Source organism: Danio rerio, chromosome 1 (assembly GCF_052040795.2).
Source record: "Danio rerio strain M-AB ecotype USA chromosome 1, GRCz13ab, whole genome shotgun sequence".
Taxonomy (NCBI): Eukaryota; Metazoa; Chordata; class Actinopteri; order Cypriniformes; family Danionidae; genus Danio; species Danio rerio.
This window is the reverse complement of record NC_141021.1, coordinates 19,220,852-19,239,713: the sequence shown is the minus strand read 5'-3', so window position 1 is coordinate 19,239,713 and position 18,862 is coordinate 19,220,852. Positions and strand designations below refer to the sequence as shown.

The 18,862-nt window shown below is 32.4% G+C and overlaps 2 protein-coding genes across 4 annotated transcripts; one reads left to right on the top strand and one right to left on the bottom strand.

Moving 5' to 3' along the window:
* The first annotated feature begins 703 nt into the window (after positions 1-703).
* On the top strand, positions 704-14,488 carry ufsp2 (ufm1-specific peptidase 2). 3 transcript variants are annotated; one of them, NM_001442465.1, is given in 13 exon segments: positions 704-778; positions 1,017-1,095; positions 1,249-1,432; positions 1,519-1,579; positions 1,664-1,818; positions 3,594-3,786; positions 6,033-6,098; positions 8,092-8,238; positions 9,543-9,707; positions 9,798-9,922; positions 10,401-10,477; positions 11,013-11,137; positions 12,472-12,858. In NM_001442465.1, coding segments are annotated over 13 exon segments (1,467 nt in total). In that variant the 5' UTR covers positions 704-775; the 3' UTR covers positions 12,559-12,858.
* Positions 13,581-16,918, bottom strand: ankrd37 (ankyrin repeat domain 37). Its single transcript, NM_001145614.1, is given in 4 exon segments — positions 13,581-14,253; positions 16,187-16,278; positions 16,449-16,601; positions 16,765-16,918. Coding segments are annotated over 4 exon segments (504 nt in total). The 5' UTR covers positions 16,789-16,918; the 3' UTR covers positions 13,581-14,018.
* Between the last annotated feature and the right edge of the window lie 1,944 nt (positions 16,919-18,862).

Below are 18,862 nucleotides of genomic sequence, written 5' to 3'. Positions count from 1 at the left end.
TTATATTTCACACACCTAGACTTTTTGGTCTCAGTAAAAACAGACTATAATAACTTTTTTATTTATATTTACATGTAGATTTTAACTATTCATACTAAGATATATAACATTTTTAGCATATATATATATATATATATATATATATATATATATATATATATATATATATATATATATATATATATATATAGCAGATATATAACAAGTTCAGCAAAACATTAATGGTTTACTTATGATACACAAATATTTTGGTAATTTCTAAAAAGGCAAAGTGCATAAGTACATAATATATTTGCTCATTTTTTCCCACCCATTGAATGCATTTTTAATAGTGTATATAGACCATTTTCAGTGATGTAAACAAAAATAGTGGTCTCAACGTATTTCCTGTTTTACATTTTACATTCTATATCTTCCGAGAATACAAAAAAGCCACATATTGATAAATAATGTTATGACAGCTGTTATAACATTAAGTTATGATTAAATTGCCTCTTGTTACAGTTATGAAATAGTTTAATAACAAGCAGGAAATGTTCATGTCCAATGACGTGACCACATCGAAATGGTCTATATGAACTGTTTTTGTGGATTTCGAACAATAATATGTCGAGCAGCCACAATCAGGTCAGCAGGGGGCAGCAAAAGATTGCATTTTTCCCTGTGACGCAACAAGAAAACGAGGAAGACGTGGACGTGTGTTATGATACGTCATCGAAAATGGCAGCCTCCTCTTGACAGCAGCTGAGTGTGATCATAGATCGAGGCAATTAAAATGGTATTATACTGTTTTAAAGCTATTAGTTTATAGAAAGCTATTAGTTCATATCTCATTTCGTTTAAAAGGATACGTTAGTTGAATACGGTGTTGATATAATTTGAATTAGTCTGAGGGCATATGCTTCTGAGAGAATACAAGTCATTGTAATTAAACACACGAAATGTGACTTCGGTTATTTTTCTGTGGTTTAAAATGGTTATTTCTGTTTTAAGACTTTGATCTGTTTTAATTGTAGGTTTATTCAGAGGAGTGCAATATTATATTCCGCGTGAAGGGGATCTTGGAGTTTGCTTGTCAACTTGACAATCCAAATGGTGAAGTTCATATTGTTTTATTAAAGCAGATAAAGACATTAATCTTTTTGTTTTTTATGTAATTTATCTAAAACTAACAATGAATTACTGTTATGAATAAGACATCTCTCTGTTATTTTGTTATTATTTATTATTTATTTTCTTTTTTTGCAGGGGCTCAAAGTGGTAACACCATATCCAAAAGTTTTCAGAATCTCAGATCAAAAGTATCATCCAAAAACATTGTTTTCACTGTCTGTAACAGTCCGATATTAATATGGCCTAACATGGGTTTCCAGTCCAGCGTGGAAGGTTTGACACAAGCTTCAGCATGTGGAGACATTTTGCAGTACATAGAGTAAGAATTCTTACATAATCCAAGTATATTCTTTATTCATTGTGCTTTATAAGGATATTAAGATTGTTTCTTTTTGCTTTTCATAGATCAGATGATGGTGGAAACAAAAAGTCATCAAAAAAGAAAGATAAGAAAAAATCTGGACCTGTGAGAACCTTTTGCCTGATTATTTAAAGCATTGTGACCGTTAACTTTTGTAACATTAACTATCTACTGCCTGTGTTTCTGTAGACTGTAGTGAATCTGAAGCTGTTGTTTGAGGTCACTGATCCTGCTGGGAATGAAGCTCCTAGTCTGATGCGAATGAGCGCACAGCAGCACAGTGTGAAGATGCCACTGCCTTTAGACTGTGTTCTGTCTGTGAGTGCTGATGAGAGCATGACAACGTGAGTTACCTTTTTTCCTTAAAGATTCCTTGAAGTTCTTTGAAATGTGCATTTTTTTTAATTAGACGCTTGATGTAATCGCAACTGAAAAAGGAAGAGAGGGTGGGACATAGAGTAGCTCCTCCTCTTTTAAAAAAACTTTTTAGTTTTTACTAAAACATACTAGTTTAACATTTAACATACTAGACACCGCAGGTGAATAGTGTAAAATAATTATCTGATAGTTATCACCATATTTCTGTAGTTTAAAGATTGTGTTAAAAATTGTGAACATTTTTTATATTACAAGTGTAACCCAGCGGTCCTACTGCACCCAATCTGGTCTGAGCTTGGATTGAACCAGCGATTCTTTGCATTGGAGTTGATTGCTCTAACAAGGAGGCTAAAGGCCATGGTCTCTAGCATCTGTTGCTAGAGCACCTTTAGAGATCAGGGGAGTGAGGTTTACCTGCATAGCACTTTGTTAGCTGGCCTCCATTACCCAAATTTCATAAAATGTTTAATGTTTTAATATTCTAAAAAGCTTTATTTTATTGAATATGTTTCTATTTGCTTGTATTTCTAGCTCAGAAATCTTAACATTGAATTAAATCAGTTTCAAATTGTTGTTTCTTTTCTCTTTTTGACATATTAGAGTCATATTTCTACAGATTAGATTTTGGAAGCTTCTTTTTTAATCTCTCCATAATAAAAAAAAATGCAGTTAATAGAGGAAGAAAACAGTTTTTTTTAGAATAAAGTGTATATAATCAAGCAAATTATGTATAAACTAATCTCTTACTAAAAAAAAAAAACTTTAGAATATAGATATGAACAAAACTGTGAATTATGAGAGATTTCTGGCTCGGTGCAGAAGAAAATAAAACATTTCTGAAAAATGTATTTGACATCTACAAAACAAATTGATAAAATGCAAGTAAATACATATTTAAAATTGTACTTTTTGGACATTTTCTTTATATTATAATGACAAAACACTTTATAAAAAGCCAAAAAGCCCAAGATCTCAAAATTGACAGGTGAATCATTTGCCTGCAGCTGTTTTTCTTTATAAAACCTGTAAAGAAGTATTCTTTTATTGATAAGATTTAAATGAATCCATGTTTTGAAGTACAGTAGATTGATTTGTAAACTGTTTGGTGAAAATACTATTTTGATAAGGGTGTCACGGTGGCGTAGTGGGTAGTATGATCGCCTCACAGCAAGTAGGTCGCTGGTTCGAGCCTCGGCTGGGTCAGTTGGCATTTCTGTGTGGAGTTTGCATGTACTCCCTGTTTTGGCGGTGGTTTCCTCTGGGTGCTCCAGTTTCCCCCACAGTCCAAAGACATGTGGTATAGGTGAATTGGATAGGCTAAATTGTTCATAGTGTACTGAATGTGTGTGAATGAGTGTGTATGGATGGTTCCCAGTGATGGGTTGCAGCTGGATGGGCAAACGCTGTGTAAAACATATGCTGGATAAGTTGACGGTTCATTCAGCTGTGGCGACCCCAAAATGATAAAGGGACTAAGCCGAAAAGAAAATGAATAAAATAATGCAAATTTTATTATTTTGTTGTTTGTGAGGCACTTTGAGTTGCATGTTTGAAAAGTGCTATACAAATAAAATTTATTATTATTATTATCAAGCACCTAACAGTGGACAATTTGCATTGAAACTGATGTGAAATATGTTTCTTCTAATGACTTTTTTTTTCGTCAGTCTCGTTTTTAATGACACTTTCGTGTGTGTGTGTGTGTGTGTGTGTGTGTGTCTCTGTCGCTGTGATTGTTCAGTGTCTTTACAGGTCTGGTGGAGGCATTAAATAAGCAGATAGCAGATATGGAGGAGGTGGTCCTCCGGTATAGGAAGGGCTCCTCGTTCCTGGTGCCACAGCCATTTCACTTTCAGCTGCCCAAACCAGCTGGACTCACCACTGTGATCTACCCTGCAGGAGTGCCAGACAGTCAGCTACAGGCTGTCAGAGAGGCAAGTTATGCGCAGATTCAGATGATTTTATGGAAGAAAAGAAATTGAATAGGAAATATTATATATAAAGTCAACAGAATAGAGAATAGACAAAGTAGTGATTGTTATTTTTAATACATGTACCATGATCAGCATATATTAGTACACCAGTCACAAATCATTGATGAATCATCATTTAAATTAATAGTTTCTATAGGATGCTTTACAATATTATATTTGTGGATATATATTAGTGTAGTTAGAACTGAAGCCATATCTGATCTAATCTTACAAAATAAACTTACCACAACAGTCCAAAAATTAACAGCCTAAATTTATATGTTAGGGAAAAAAATCAAATAGAAATTTTAAAAAGAACAAAAATCAACAGAAACAAAAATGATAGAAAATTATGTTGAAATTTAGTAGCTTGAATTTTTTATTTTTTTTGCAGTATTTTTTATTAATTTATATGTATTATCTTGCACCAAATTTAAATTATCAGTCGACCAAAATATATTACCTATATTCACTGAAAAATGGATAAAAATATTCATTTTCAAAATGTGGTGTACTCATTTATGCTGAGCAGTGTACATATATATGTATTAGGGATAGGCAATCAATTAATCGTAAATAAACTAAAATCGAAATTCACAACCTATAACCAACATAATTTCCTCATGCTGGTTATTTTAATTTTTAACCTTATTGATAATTTCTCTTAAAAAACAAACTACCACATGTAAACAGAGAGTTTCACTGACTGAACACAGAACAGCATGCTGTTTATATTTCCCATCTGATGCGCCAAAAACTATATCATATGCAAAAAAGAAAAAAAATAGAATTGTTTGTTTTCGTTTAATTTTTTTATGTTAAAAAATATTCAATATAACAATATTTTAAAAAGGAAATGCGCTCTTTCAATATAAGATGTCTCACCTTTATCAGTCCACTGTATTTACAGTACAAATGAAAACATTAACTCTGAGGGGTCAAAACTCAACATGTAAATTAGTAAACACAGTGAAAAAAATCATTCAGTAATCGACATCAAGGCAATGTTTTTCCAAGAGGTTTTGATTTTAGACCATATTGTCCAGCCTTAATATGCGTGCATAAAATATGTACAAATCTGAGTGAGGTTTGTATTGTTGTTTTTATTTTAATAAAAGCTAAATACAGTACAGTATACACATGAGCAATTTTTAGATGGAGAAGAACATAGAATAGAAAGTGTTGATAATAATAAACATCCAAGCACTGGAAAAAGGTGAATCTATTGACCTTATTCTAAAATGCGGAAGTGCGCCTGTTTTCGCGATTGTCTTAGAACTTCCGATTCAGTCGCCTATGGGAGAAATGACTAGGAATAATAAACGGCAGAAAATGGCCAAACTACTTGCTCAACAAACAAATGTTTGCATGACTACACAGACCAAGTAGCATAATATAATAAGAAAATATTAAATTGCAACATCAAGCAGCGTAACGAGCAGTTGTTAACGTCAAAAAATGAATGGAAGTGAATGTGACTGGAAGTCGCGAGACAAAAAGATTCAAATGGCAGCGCCCGCTCGTCAGCTGAGAATAAGGTGAATAGATGATTCTTGATATTGAAAAACCAGATTAATTAAGCTGTCAAAATTAAAACATAATAACAATAATATGTAGATACTATGGTAAGGCCTATTTGGTCTCGAACTTTACATTCAACATGGGATATATAGAACAGAAGATCATAGAAGAATAAAAGAGAATGTAGTAAGTGTTAGACCAGTGGTTCTCAAACTGTGGTACACGCGGGCTTCCTCCTAGTGGTACGCGGAGGAATCGCTGAATAATGAAAGAAACAATTAACACTTTAATCCTTTAATGCGTAATATAACATTGATGTGATCAGCATTGGCTGTTTTTTGAAGCGTACGATCACAGTGCTGTGCTTAGAGTGTTTATTTTAGTGCATTGTGTCATAAGCTGCTGAAAATCTGTTTCCGAAGTTTAAGAATCGATTCTAAAGCTTGATTTGACTGACATGAAAAGTGGCCAATCACAGTCGACCTTGACTAGTTGCGTGAAACGTAAGGGCGGGACAAAGGCTTTCTGTGTTGCAGAGACAGAAAAAAACAACTTAAAAACAAATGTTTTGTTGGAATAATGCTTCTCGGATGTTTTCACTGCAGAGATGTCTAGCAGAGTAATTAAACCGCGGACATATTTCCTGCCTATTTGATGATCTTCATACACGTTTCGCTCTCCAACAGCCAGTCGACTCGCCTCTGACCTGTCACTCCTCTAAATACATTCTGAATGGCGGCGCGGGAATGAAGGTATTGCGCAATAACTCTTTTCTGCAAATGCGGCGAGTGCTTTATTTTAACACGAGAGCGCATTCATGTACGCAAATCGCTAAAACAGATATGTGAGCTCTTAAATAGGCTTTTTTGAAATGAACTGCAAGTCCTCTCATGATCGCGTGCTCAGATAGAATACAATCGCGATCTTTCCACTATTAAAGTAGACATTATTTATCTTTGCTCCTTAACTAAATTTAGTCAAAAGTATTCAAAGTTATCAAATATTTAGAAATAGATTGATACATGATCGATGACAATGCTAATGGTCTTATTATTTGGCTGTGTTGTGAAGTGAAACTTACTTTTAGCAAAGGTGGAACATTTTTTATTTCTTTACGACAAAAGAATTATGCTGGAAATGTTTCTGGATGAGGTATTTGTGTGATTTATACATTTAGCTGTATTCTGATCTGTCCTAAAGCATTACAGGTCAAAGCAATCCATTGTTAGCCTACTTATTGTTTATTTATCACAATTTACAATAAGGCTCTTAAAGCACTGCTTTGATAAATGTAGTGTCGTCATATTTCAAATACCTCAAGTAAAATGAAGTCATTTGTTTTATTTTTTTACTGACAGTGTACTTGTATTTTTTTACGTTTCTATTTTAGATTAAGATCAAGTGTAAAATAAAATCTACATGTGATGTACAGCTATTTAAGAAACAAATTTGCCATATTGTAAAGAAAATAGTGTAAAATATGTAAATAAAACGCTAAATTTAAATATTTTTACCATATACTTTAATTTAACCTTTCAAAGCTTAAAAATATATATTTTTAAAAATGGGCAAAAAGTGTCTCTATGGCCTTAAAGATTATTTGGTAGTTTTACCAGTGCTATTGAAAAAGATTAATTGTCATGAAAGGAAAAATTGACTATACTTCCTTTGTTAGTGCAAATTATACATGAAGCTTTGGGATGTAAGCAATCCAACCATTAAATTAGGTTTACACTTAAAAAAAAGTAATTTCATAATGAAAATCAGATTTTTTTTCAAAAATAACCAACTAGTACTTTTTAAAAGAGTAATTTGTACTTTTACCTAATATTAGTATTATTTACTTAAATTTTTGTTATTTTAGCAGTGTAATAGTATTTTTCCTTTAGTACAAAAAAGATTTCACAAGCACTTAGTGCAGGTTTATTTTATTATTAATATATGATTAATAAATATTATTATTAATGGTTTTTATTTGTATCTATTCGTATGCAATGTTTTATGGGTTGCTGAGAATACATTTCAGGTCTTCAATACATAGCATGTCAGTCTTGAAAAAAAAATAGGTGCTGGAATTGACTTTCATTAGGCTGTGCCTGTATGAACCCTGTCATGTACATTTAACATTTATTTCAAGATTTGTCTAAAAGTGTAGGAATATGACATATAGCCTATATTTATAAGGTCCAAGCAGCATTTCCAGCTTTTGATGAATAGGCTACTATGAATACTTTAGATTTAAGTACAGCAGTTTTCTTTTTACTTTTTAAGAACTTTTAAAAGCACATTTTAACTAAAACTTTTTTTTTTTATCTGCAAGCACAGTTAATGTTTAGACTATTTCAAATGTTTAAAGTGACTGACAATAATACATATTCTTAATAATAGGATTTAATCTGCATCGTTTTAAAACTGTGCACACCTGTAGCTGCTTAATTAGGCTTAAGACGCTATTTTTTAATTCTGGTTAAAAAATAGCGTCGTAAGGTGGTACTTGGAGAGACGATTTTTTTCTAAGGTGGTACTTGGTGAAAAAAGTTTGAGAACCACTGTGTTAGACAATTAAGTGTTGATTCTGGTGAGCATAAAAAGATTTTTAAAAATCCTGTAAATCTTGAACCTTTTAACAAAATGTGCAAAATTAGTCAACACAATATTCTAATAATGCCACAACTAGCAGATTATTAATAATCCATGTGTGATTTTTATTTAAATCTAATACAATATGGTTTTCTTTGTTTCTAGGATCTGCACAGGAAGTTTGAGTTGTCACTTGACAGGCCATACCTGAGACGTGCGAATGCCTTTCATTTTCCTGATGAGGCTTATAAAGATGGTTACCTCCGCAATCCTCACATACACCTGAATCCACCTAACATTGAGGATGCTAAGGTGAGATTGTGATTTATAGGTATAATTCATCCAGAAAGTTAAATGGATAGTTTACCCAAACGGGACAATTGTGTCGTTTACTCACCCTTGACTTATTTCAAATCAATTGGAATTTTCCCGTTGAACACAAAAGAAGATATTTTAAAGGCTGTTGAATACCTGTAACCATTGACACCCATAGTAGGAACAACAAAAGCTATGGAAGTCAATGATGACAGATTCCCAACATTCTTTAATAGAATTTATTTTGTGTTCAACTGGACAAAAATACAGATATATTATATATTTTCAGGTTTTTTTGTGTTCCCTCGCAAAGATGTTTTTTGCGTTCCCTCGCAAAGATGTTTTTTGCGTTCCCTCGCAAAGAGGTTTTGCGTTATCTCACAAAAACATTTCTGTTTTCAGCTGTGCGTTGATCATCGCCTTTCATATTTCATATGTTTTTTTTGCTCAACCCAGCTTTTTTTTTCTTCCACCAATTTTTTCCCCCACCATCACGTCCCTTTCGGGTCTCAAACTAAAAGAAAAAACTCAAACTGGTTTAAAATGAGACAAGGGTACACAAATCATTACATATTTTTCATAGATTTTTGGGTGATCTATCCTTTTAATACTTTCAAACCTGTTTTCATGTTGTTATGATTGTTTAGCTTTATTGGAATACAGAAGAAGCTCCAAATAAGACAAAACACACCAGTAGATAAGTAATTGGTTCCACACAACATTTTATTGGTTTCCCAGGACGTCCGCGAGGTCTTAACTCTTGGATTTACAAAAAATTTTAGGCCTTAAAAAGTTTTAAATTCATTGAAATATGGTATTGTCTTTAATTTGTAATATTTCTAATAATTTCTAATAATTTGTAATTCTTAATTTTTTTTTGTAAGTGTAAAGCTACCCAATCGGTACAACCAACAGTCCAACTAAAAAATGTGATGCATTGTTGACACATTATTTAAAACATGAATTTAAATGAGGCAAGTAAAAATAGTGTCCACTTACCATTAGAAAAAAAATCGTAGTGTTTTGCTGTGTATAATTCTGAAAGTTAATTCATAATGGTCTTAATAAGTCTTAAATTTGACTATGTGAAACCCTGATTCCAAAGTCATCTTAAAAAAAAATCACCTTTGCTTTGTTTACTTCTTAAATGATGAAAGTCAGATTGATGACATAGACTAAAGAAAATTATTTCAGAGGGAGTAAAAAAAATAATTGGTAGGGTTTAGGACTTTAAGTGTTTAAAATCTGTTGCTTCCAATAGTAAAGATTAACGATTGACACTTACTCTTGTCTTTCTGTAGCTGTATTTAGTGCAGGGTGTGTACAGTTATCACCACTACATGCAGGATCGTGTGGATGACGATGGCTGGGGATGTGCATATCGTTCCCTTCAGACCATCTGCTCTTGGTTCCAGCAGCAAGGATATGTGGAGACAGCTGTTCCCACACACACGCAGATCCAGCAGGTAAGATAAACTGTCTCTGGATGGAACGGTGTTAAAGTTATGTGGTCTTGTTATATGGATTTAAGAGAAAACTTACATTTGGTTTGTCAGGCTCTTGTGGATGTTGGGGATAAAGAGCCACGTTTTGTGGGTTCACGTCAGTGGATCGGCTCCATTGAAGTTCAGGCTGTCCTTAACCAATTACTGGGCGTCACCTCAAAGATTATGTTTGTCAGGTAGCTAAGATGTTTACCATTTAGCGTGGTGTTTATTCATTTTTAAATATCCAGGTATATTTTTCTGTAGTTTTTTTTATCATGTTGTTCCACATGTTTGCCTATTGTTATGGATTGTATTTTTTCCCATATAATTTTATTCTTTTTCTTATTGTCAAGTGTCGATCAAATATATTTGTACAATTTGATTTAAAAAATTGTTTTTAATATCAAGCAGGATAAGTTGAATAGAATTGAATGAGAACACATGGAAATATTGATACATTTGGTTACAATGGCTATGGTGCTTTTGTGTGAAAGTAGATAGGTCATGGAAATTTCAGCTTTTTACTCAGTGAAAATCAGGGAAAAGTGTGGGAACCCTATGTGTAGTGCTTTTTTTCCATAACAAAATCTGATGCAGTTATACTGAAATAGGTTTATAATAGCAATTTCTAATCGGTTGGAATTTTAAAAATGGTTGATTTTTCTGTTAAAGTCAGGGTTCTGAGCTGGCAACCAAGGGCAGAGAGCTAGCTAATCATTTCCACACTGAAGGAACACCTGTCATGATTGGTATGTTAACATTTTATATTTAACTGTTGACTGGAGGGTAAAGAAAGTTCTATTGTCATGATTAACTTCTAACTTATTTCATAGTATATTATATTTTTAACTTCCATTCAAATGTCTGGGGTGCATTTAATATTGTTATAATTGTGACTGCAGCATCAGAGAGCAGGTTACTAAAAAAAAACATTATAAGTACATAATTAGAAAGCAGAAAACATTTTATGTAGTGCATAAAAATTTAAATGTGTTTCTGAGTGACTCAAAATAATGGAGCATGTCATAATAACAAATAAGCATTTCCTATTGAAAATATTCAAAATGTTCAAAATGTAGCCTAATAAGCATCATTTTAATATAATAGTCTTTTTTCAATGAAAATATTACTTTGCGCTTGTGCATTTTTGTATTGAACGATATTTATGTTCTAAAATGGTTAACTTCTCAGGGTATTGAACATGAATGATAGTTGAAATTTCTGGTATTTTTGTAATTTGTTACTTTGCTGTTTTATTTTATTTTATTTTTTCTTCCTGACCAGGTGGGGGTGTACTTGCACACACTATTCTAGGCGTAGCGTGGAGTGAGAACACTGGAGAAATACGTTTTCTTATCCTGGACCCTCATTATACAGGTGGAGAGGACCTGCAGATCATTACTGACAAGGTACATTTGACAACAACACAGGTCTAGCTTTTTGTTTTGACGAGTTAAACTTTCTGCTCTGTCTTGCTGAAAACTAACCTCTTTCAATAAATGTAATTGTAATTATCGTAAGTGTTCTTCCATTATATCCAGAAATACATGGGATTTTAAGTGTCACAAATGTGCTTTCAAACATCAGTTACTTGTTCAGCAATGGTTGGAATACAGTATGTAGGCTAAATAGAAATAGGTTTTGCTGCACCTAGAGTTTCTGTAAAGGGATATTTCACCCTGAAATGAAAATATGCTTTTAATCTACTCACTAGGCCATCTAAGATGTATAATCTTAGTTAATATACAGTTGAAATCAGAATTATAAGCCCCCCTTTGAATTTCTTTTTAAAATATTTCCCAAATTATGTTTAACAGAGCAAGGACATTTCACAGTATGTCTGATAATATTTTTTTTTTCTGGAGGAAGTCTTATTTGTTTTATTTCGGCTAGAATAAAGCCAGCTTTTAATTTTTTTTAAACACCATTTAAGCTCAAAATTATTAGCCCCTTTAAGCTATATTTTTTTTCGGTAGTCTACAAAACAAACCACGGTTATACAATAACTTGCCTATTTACCGTAACTTGCCTAGTTATGCCTTTAAATGTCCCTGAAAGCTGTAAAGAAGTGTCTTGAAAAATATCTAGTCAAATATTATTTACTGTCATCATGGCAAAGATAAAATAAATGAGTTATTAAAACTATCATGTTTAGAAATGTTTTGAAAAAAATCTGTAAACAAATTGGCGGAAAAACGGGGGGGCCAATAGTTGTGGGAGGCTAATAATTCTGACTTCAACTGTATGTATGATCTAAGAGTTAGCTGAAATCTTGTTCCTCTTTGATTCATAAAATGGAAATAAATGGCTACCAGCAATTTAAAAGTGGGGAAAAACATAAAAGATAAATAATCAGTGCATTAAGGTCATATATATATATATATGTATGCATGTATGTGTGTGTGTGTATATATTGCGATATCAGTATAATTTTAGAAGATAACTCTATTTAGAAAGAATTCATAATTTTACATCAATTAGGATTATTTTGTAGGGGAGTGCATCTCTATCAAATGTACAAAATTATCAAATATATAATCTCAAAATTATAATATAAATCTTTTGAGATCCTATGATGTGACTATTGCAGATTCACACATTGCGATATTGATACTAAAACAACATTGTGCAGTCTTATCTTTAATGACCTGAAAGTGTGAAAATTACAGTAGTGGTTAGAAATTTGGTGAACTATCCTTGTTTTGGGTTATATGTTAATGGTGTGTGCTTGTGTTTGCTTCAGGGATGGTGTGGTTGGAAGGGGCCTGAGTTCTGGGATCAAAATGCCTATTACAACCTCTGCCTTCCACAGAGACCCAAGACCGTCTGAGTCACGTGCATGACACTTATTCGGTCTCCCTCATCTTGTGAGTTCAGCAGTTCACAGGAAGTCTTATTGTTTCAATAAGTGCAAAAAGACATGTCACTGTAAGAAGTGATTTATTATTCTTTGTACTTCCTGTTTTAACATCCTCTTTGAGTCACGCTAAATGTACTGGTTTCAGAAATGATGTTCTGCAAGGAATAACATGGATGATATTAGTAACATAAAATCTTTTAAGTTCCTCATAATAACGAAATATACCTGCGATATCTACCTGCACTTCAATAAAACGAACAGCAGCTAAAATATCATTCGAAAACAAACAAAAAAATGTCTCCTTCTTCAATGATTTGTTGCAATGTCTTGAACTTTGAGAGTCTCTGACTTTTCTCAGGTGTTTCCACAGTATACTTTGTACATTTTGATGCACTTGCATTTCTGCCACAATGCATGTCCTGTTTTCCTGTAGTTGACCAAATCACACCTTTTTTAACCTTTAGAGTTATTATCCACCACAAGTCTGCAAGTACTTTTTCATTAATTAAAAAAAAAACATTATAAGAGATGTAACTAATCAACAAGCTACGAGTTAAATCACAACTTGACAAACTCCTATATAAAGCAGACGATGAGACAAAAAGACAAAGGCATGAGATAAATAACTACAATCCCAAGAAGCATTGCAAATTACGTCATCAAATTATAAAAGTTAAATGTAAATCTAAACTATTGATTTAAAAGTAGCTGGTTGTATGTAGATGACACATGATCTGTTTTTGTTCTTTTTGTTCTCTGGATCTCTCTGATTGGTGTAATTTTTCAGCACAGCGTCATAGGTAATGTTTTGCAACACTGCTCCACTATCAAAAACAATTATAAGTCAAATTATTGCAAACTAGTGTTTCTACTAAAGCAAAGACAGTCAATGAGCTATCTTCAAATACAAGTGTGTTGTTGTTAGAAGTCTATTTCCCCTTGGAGAAAAATAAATGGAGTTTCTACTTCCAGAACCCAGCTGTTGCACTCCAGAAAGCTTGACAGCAAGTGGTTTGTCTTTGGTTTTGCTTGGTTTTGCTCATTTGCATCCACTCATTTCAACAGTCCCTGCCAATGCTAACTGACTGCTATAAAACTCTGAAAGTACTTCAGTTGATGTCTGAGTAATTGGTTCACAAGATGCGTGTGATCCTAATTAGTGTTACACTCTTTCCAGTCAGAAACCCGGAAGTTGTGATCTTCTCTTCCTCTGTTCTGCATCGACTGGTATAATGTCCACCAGTGTCAGTCATTCCTCTTGATCGGGAGGCTCCACATCACTTACCCCAGCCTAAATCATCTGATTCTCAGTTCTGAGGCTACAGTAGGCTTATTTCCAAGGGCATACTGATAGATCTGTTTACCATTCCACTCTAGCAATGGTTAAACCACCTGTTATTTTAGGATCTCTGTCTTGATGAGACCTGTATTCACCAGTCCCGTGCCCTCTTCCCATCTTGGGCACCAGAGGCGGCTGTGTGGCCTCTCTTCTGTCCTGCGAGAGTGCTGGTCAACACATGCTGTTCACTGAGGGATGACGAGGATGATGATGAAGCTTTCTTCAAGTCCTGTGTTCTTCGATGCAAGTTCAAAAATCTCCCGCACTCTTCATACCCACAAGACCATGCTATGTCCTCAGCAGTCTGTCCAGCGTTGTTGCAAATGCTGAATGAAAAAAATATTCATGTATTAGAAATCTGTTCATAAGATTGAAATCCACAGAATTTTCTTTTAATTAAGTATATGATCTGAATCTGAACAGCTTATATTATTTATTGTTTGTTACCTTAAACACTGGTAAGAAAAAACATACATAATAGCTGAAATTAGTAGTTTTAGAAAGGGGTTAAGAGTTCTCGCATGTTGTCAGCCCAAGTTGATTAAAACACAATTTCAAAAGTTTGGGACTAGTGAGATTTAATTTTTATTTTTTTAATTCAGCAAGGACAAATTATATCAATCAGTATTGACAGTAACGATATCTTCACTTACAAAACATTGCATTTTTAGTAAATGGGTTTTTGAACTGCCTGTCTCAATAAATATAAAAATGCGTCATGGTTTCCTCAAAATTACTAAGCAGCTGTTTTCAAAACTAAAAAATAAAACGCAATAAGAAATATTTATTTAGAATAAAGTAACCATGTTAGAATGATTTCTGAAAAAAAAAAACTTGACATCTAAAACTGGAGTAATTTAGCTTTGCCATTATTTAAATGCTCAAATATATTATTATAAAAGCACTTATAAATTGTAATTATTTAATCAACAGAACAGTTTATATCAAATAGATGTACTTAAAGGGATAAGTCAATGGCTGTTTCCCTCCAACATATTTCAATATGTCAATACAACAGAAAAAATTATTAAATTTGGAACACATGCATTTTTTTATTATAGGGTTAACTATGCCTTTAACTACTTATCAAAATCAATTTTAAAACATTGGTGATATGAGAAATATTTCGTGAATGTACACATAAATCAGGCCTTTAACCAGCCTAGTGAAAGGGGTGGTTTGTGGTGTTTTTTTATTTTATTTATTTTATTTTACAAAAAGTGGACCTTTTTGTAGTTATTAGACTCATTTTCAGTTTAATTATGAGATATAAAGATAGCAATTTAGTGAGATTTTAAGCACATTTATTTGCTGGATTGGCTTGTTGGATGGTCACTGTTTTTTATGTACTAAAAACATTTTCTAAAGATTTTGAATAAAGAAATATGAAAAATAGGCTACTTATTTTTAGGCTGCTTTATGATACATCACTAGGGGGAAAATAGCAATCTGTTAAAGTTTTTTTCGTTTAAAACTCTAGCCTATTGTCATTTATTAGGCAAATAAACTGGCCAGCACATTCAACTTTCCTCAGTTTCAGAATTTGTTCATTTGAATAATAATAAATACAAAATAATAATAATAACGCAGAGCTTCATAATTTTTCTAGCTTCTTTTGTAAAAAAGTACAATTGAAAATTCATGGATAATACCAATAGCCAAACTACTATTAATTTAAGCTGCTTTTGGTGCTTCACAACTTTTTATTGGTCTTTTTTTTTCTTTGAAGAATAAGATTTAAAATAAAAGTTACTTGTAAAATGTTTTTTCTATAACAATAATACAGTGAAAGTTAACTTTACTCACATCAGATTCTGATTGGTCTTAATCTTGGTCTTAATCACACTGAACTGAGCTAAACTGAACTTAAACATTAAAACCTGTATCACACTGTTCCAGTTACTATGACCATTTATGTGAAGCTGCTTTGACACAATCTACATTGTAAAAGCGCTATACAAATAAAGCTGAATTGAATTGAATTAATGCTTTTTTCCATGGGTTATTTTTATAATGATGGCATGACAGTCAAAATAGGACAAATGAGCTCATGTATAGGGTGGGTCTTCTAAACCATCCGAACACCCACTGGCTATTGGCATGTTCATTTAATTATTTTCATTTTGTACATTGATATCTTGTAAAATGTTATTTAATAAGAATTAATGTTTTATGTAAAACAAGCAACAAAAAAGTACAAATTTAACACTTTCGAACCAATGACTGAAACAGAAACACCTCTCACCCACACACACTTACTTAAACTGTGCATCCCTGGCCATCAACACACTGATGCACTCCAAACTGCCCGATCTGGCTGCTTTATGCATGGGTGTCTCTCCAGTTGCGTCCTGAAGAAAATAATTAAATGTTAATTACGATTTGGGAACAAAACGAACATGCATAGATTAAATAATTAGGATGTAGCCTATAAGCAAGAGCAGAAGCTGCTGGTAACTACCACAATATTAAGTTAAAAAAAAAAAAAAAAACTGAGTCCGAATCTAGATTTTTTTTTTACCTGCTGGTTTGCATCAGCGCCTGTTTGGAGGAGCCAAAGCAAACAGAACGCCTGACCTCCGCATGCGGCGAGATGCGCTGGAGACTGTCCGGGACCATCCAAACCTCCATTCACTGCGAATCCGCTTTCAAACAAATCACTCATTCGCTCCAGCTGAATGTAGTTAAAAAAAAAAAACACGTTCATAACTATTTTTTTTTTGTAAGCAAAATAGATATTGTTTTGAAAGAAATCTCTTAAATATGTAAATCAGTGCATATTAAGTACTTGGTTATAAAATTCTTTGTATACCTATAATATATATAAATTGACTTACCGACTCTGTCTCAAGCAAAAACATGATCAACTGTCTGGTCAATTTCTCAAATAATAAATAGCTCCGATGACCGATGTTCGTTTAGGCTGCTCTGCTGTTGGTTCTGCAAACAAGCACACATGCGTTTACAATGAAAAAAGCAGAAGCGCAGAGCCCTGTTTAGACCACGTGATTCATTGATACTAACCAATCAGGATCAAGAAGGGGCAGACGTGATCACGTGACTGTTCATCAATCCTACAGCTCGAACGCAAGCTGTGCAGTTCCACACGTAGGCACTTTGTTCATCGGTTCACACGTACTCGATACTTTGTTTTTAAAGTAGTTTTCAGAAGAGCTGTTGTTTACATTACAATTTAATTGGAACGTAAAACAACTGGTCCAACTGATCAATTTAAATAGGATTTTAGTGAAACTTTGGTCCAAGTAAATTATGTTGTTCAATAGACTCGTTCTCATCATTTATTATAATTTTATTATTGTTATATTTTTTCTATTATTTTTTATTCTTCGTAATTTAAAGAAAATGTTATATTTGCCTAAAGACACCTTTTGAAATTAGATAAACCTTTTTTCATTTCATTATTAATTTGTATTAACATTCCATTTATTTTATTTTATTTAAAATAAATAAATAGGCAAGACAAGTTTATTTATACAGCACATTTCAGAACTAATACTGTATAAAAAATTTTAGAACAAAAAATATAAGGGAAAAAAAGTGTTAAAACAGGTTTAAAATGAATTAAACAGAAGCGGTAAATAATTTTCTAGTGCACAATATACAACGTTTAGAAATGTAAACTTGCATTGTGGCAGCAACAGTTTGCTTTGTCCTTGGCTTGGTCATTTACAAGTTTAGATGTTTACAATGTTTATTGTAATGTAAAAGGGCAACATCTGAATAGGAAAAACGTTCATGTCTGGCTTTGCATGGTGTGAAGATGATGAATCTGCCATGGCATTTGTGTCAACATGAAAGAGGCTTTGAGGGAAGGTTACGTGCTGCATGCCTACAATCTAGCAGTATTGCAGCCTTTATACTGAGCTGGCAGCAGCATCATTAAACATGCACAGTGGTCACGTACTGTCTGGAATATATTGCAGACAGACAGATGGCAATGCTTTTTAAAGCCTGACATATGATATATTATTAGATTGTTGAAATCTTAGTTTATTTGCAAAAAATGTTCTGTGGACATGTGTTTACATGTTATTATGAAAACATGGTGCCTGTCAATCAATTCGACGACAGGAAAATCCCTACTCCTACGTCACATTGCGGTGGGCCTCAAAATCACTTGGATTTAGATCCTATTTTAATGTCAGGACATTTTTAAAAAGAGATGTGTTGTGTTTATAGCACTCCAATATGACTGTGGACACACTATTCCTACAAACAGTTCTGTCCAAACAGCTTACAAAAGTAGATTTTCATAATAGGTGCCCTTTAATGTGATTATATATTATTTATAGTTTAGTTGTAAAGAATTGAAATAAAACTAATTCAATTTGGAAGCGTCTCACAGACTTAATGAATATTAGATTTAATTGTTTCTCTATAAATAAAATAAGAATAAAAATGTAAACAGATTAAAATAAAACAATACGACAAATAAACAATCAAATAAAAACAAAAAATGGCAATAAATAAATAAATAAATATTCATTGATTATTCTCTTTTGAATAAACAAAAATACAAACACAGATGAAAATAAATAAAAAACTATCAATAAAATTATTAAAAAATAATAAAAACTATAAATAAATAATTATAAATATATACATATACATAAATTAATTACTGAATACATATATATTTTTAATTAGCACTTTTAGCAATATTTCTCTAAAAAAATAATTAATAAAAAAATAAAATAAAACAAACAGCCGTCCAGTACCATAACTATTTATTAATTTAAACAAAGGTATTATTTATTACATTTTTGAATATATTTCACACACACACACACACACACACACACACACACACACACACACACACATATATATATATATATATATATATATATATATATATATATATATATATATATATATATATATATATATATATATATATATATATGTATGTAT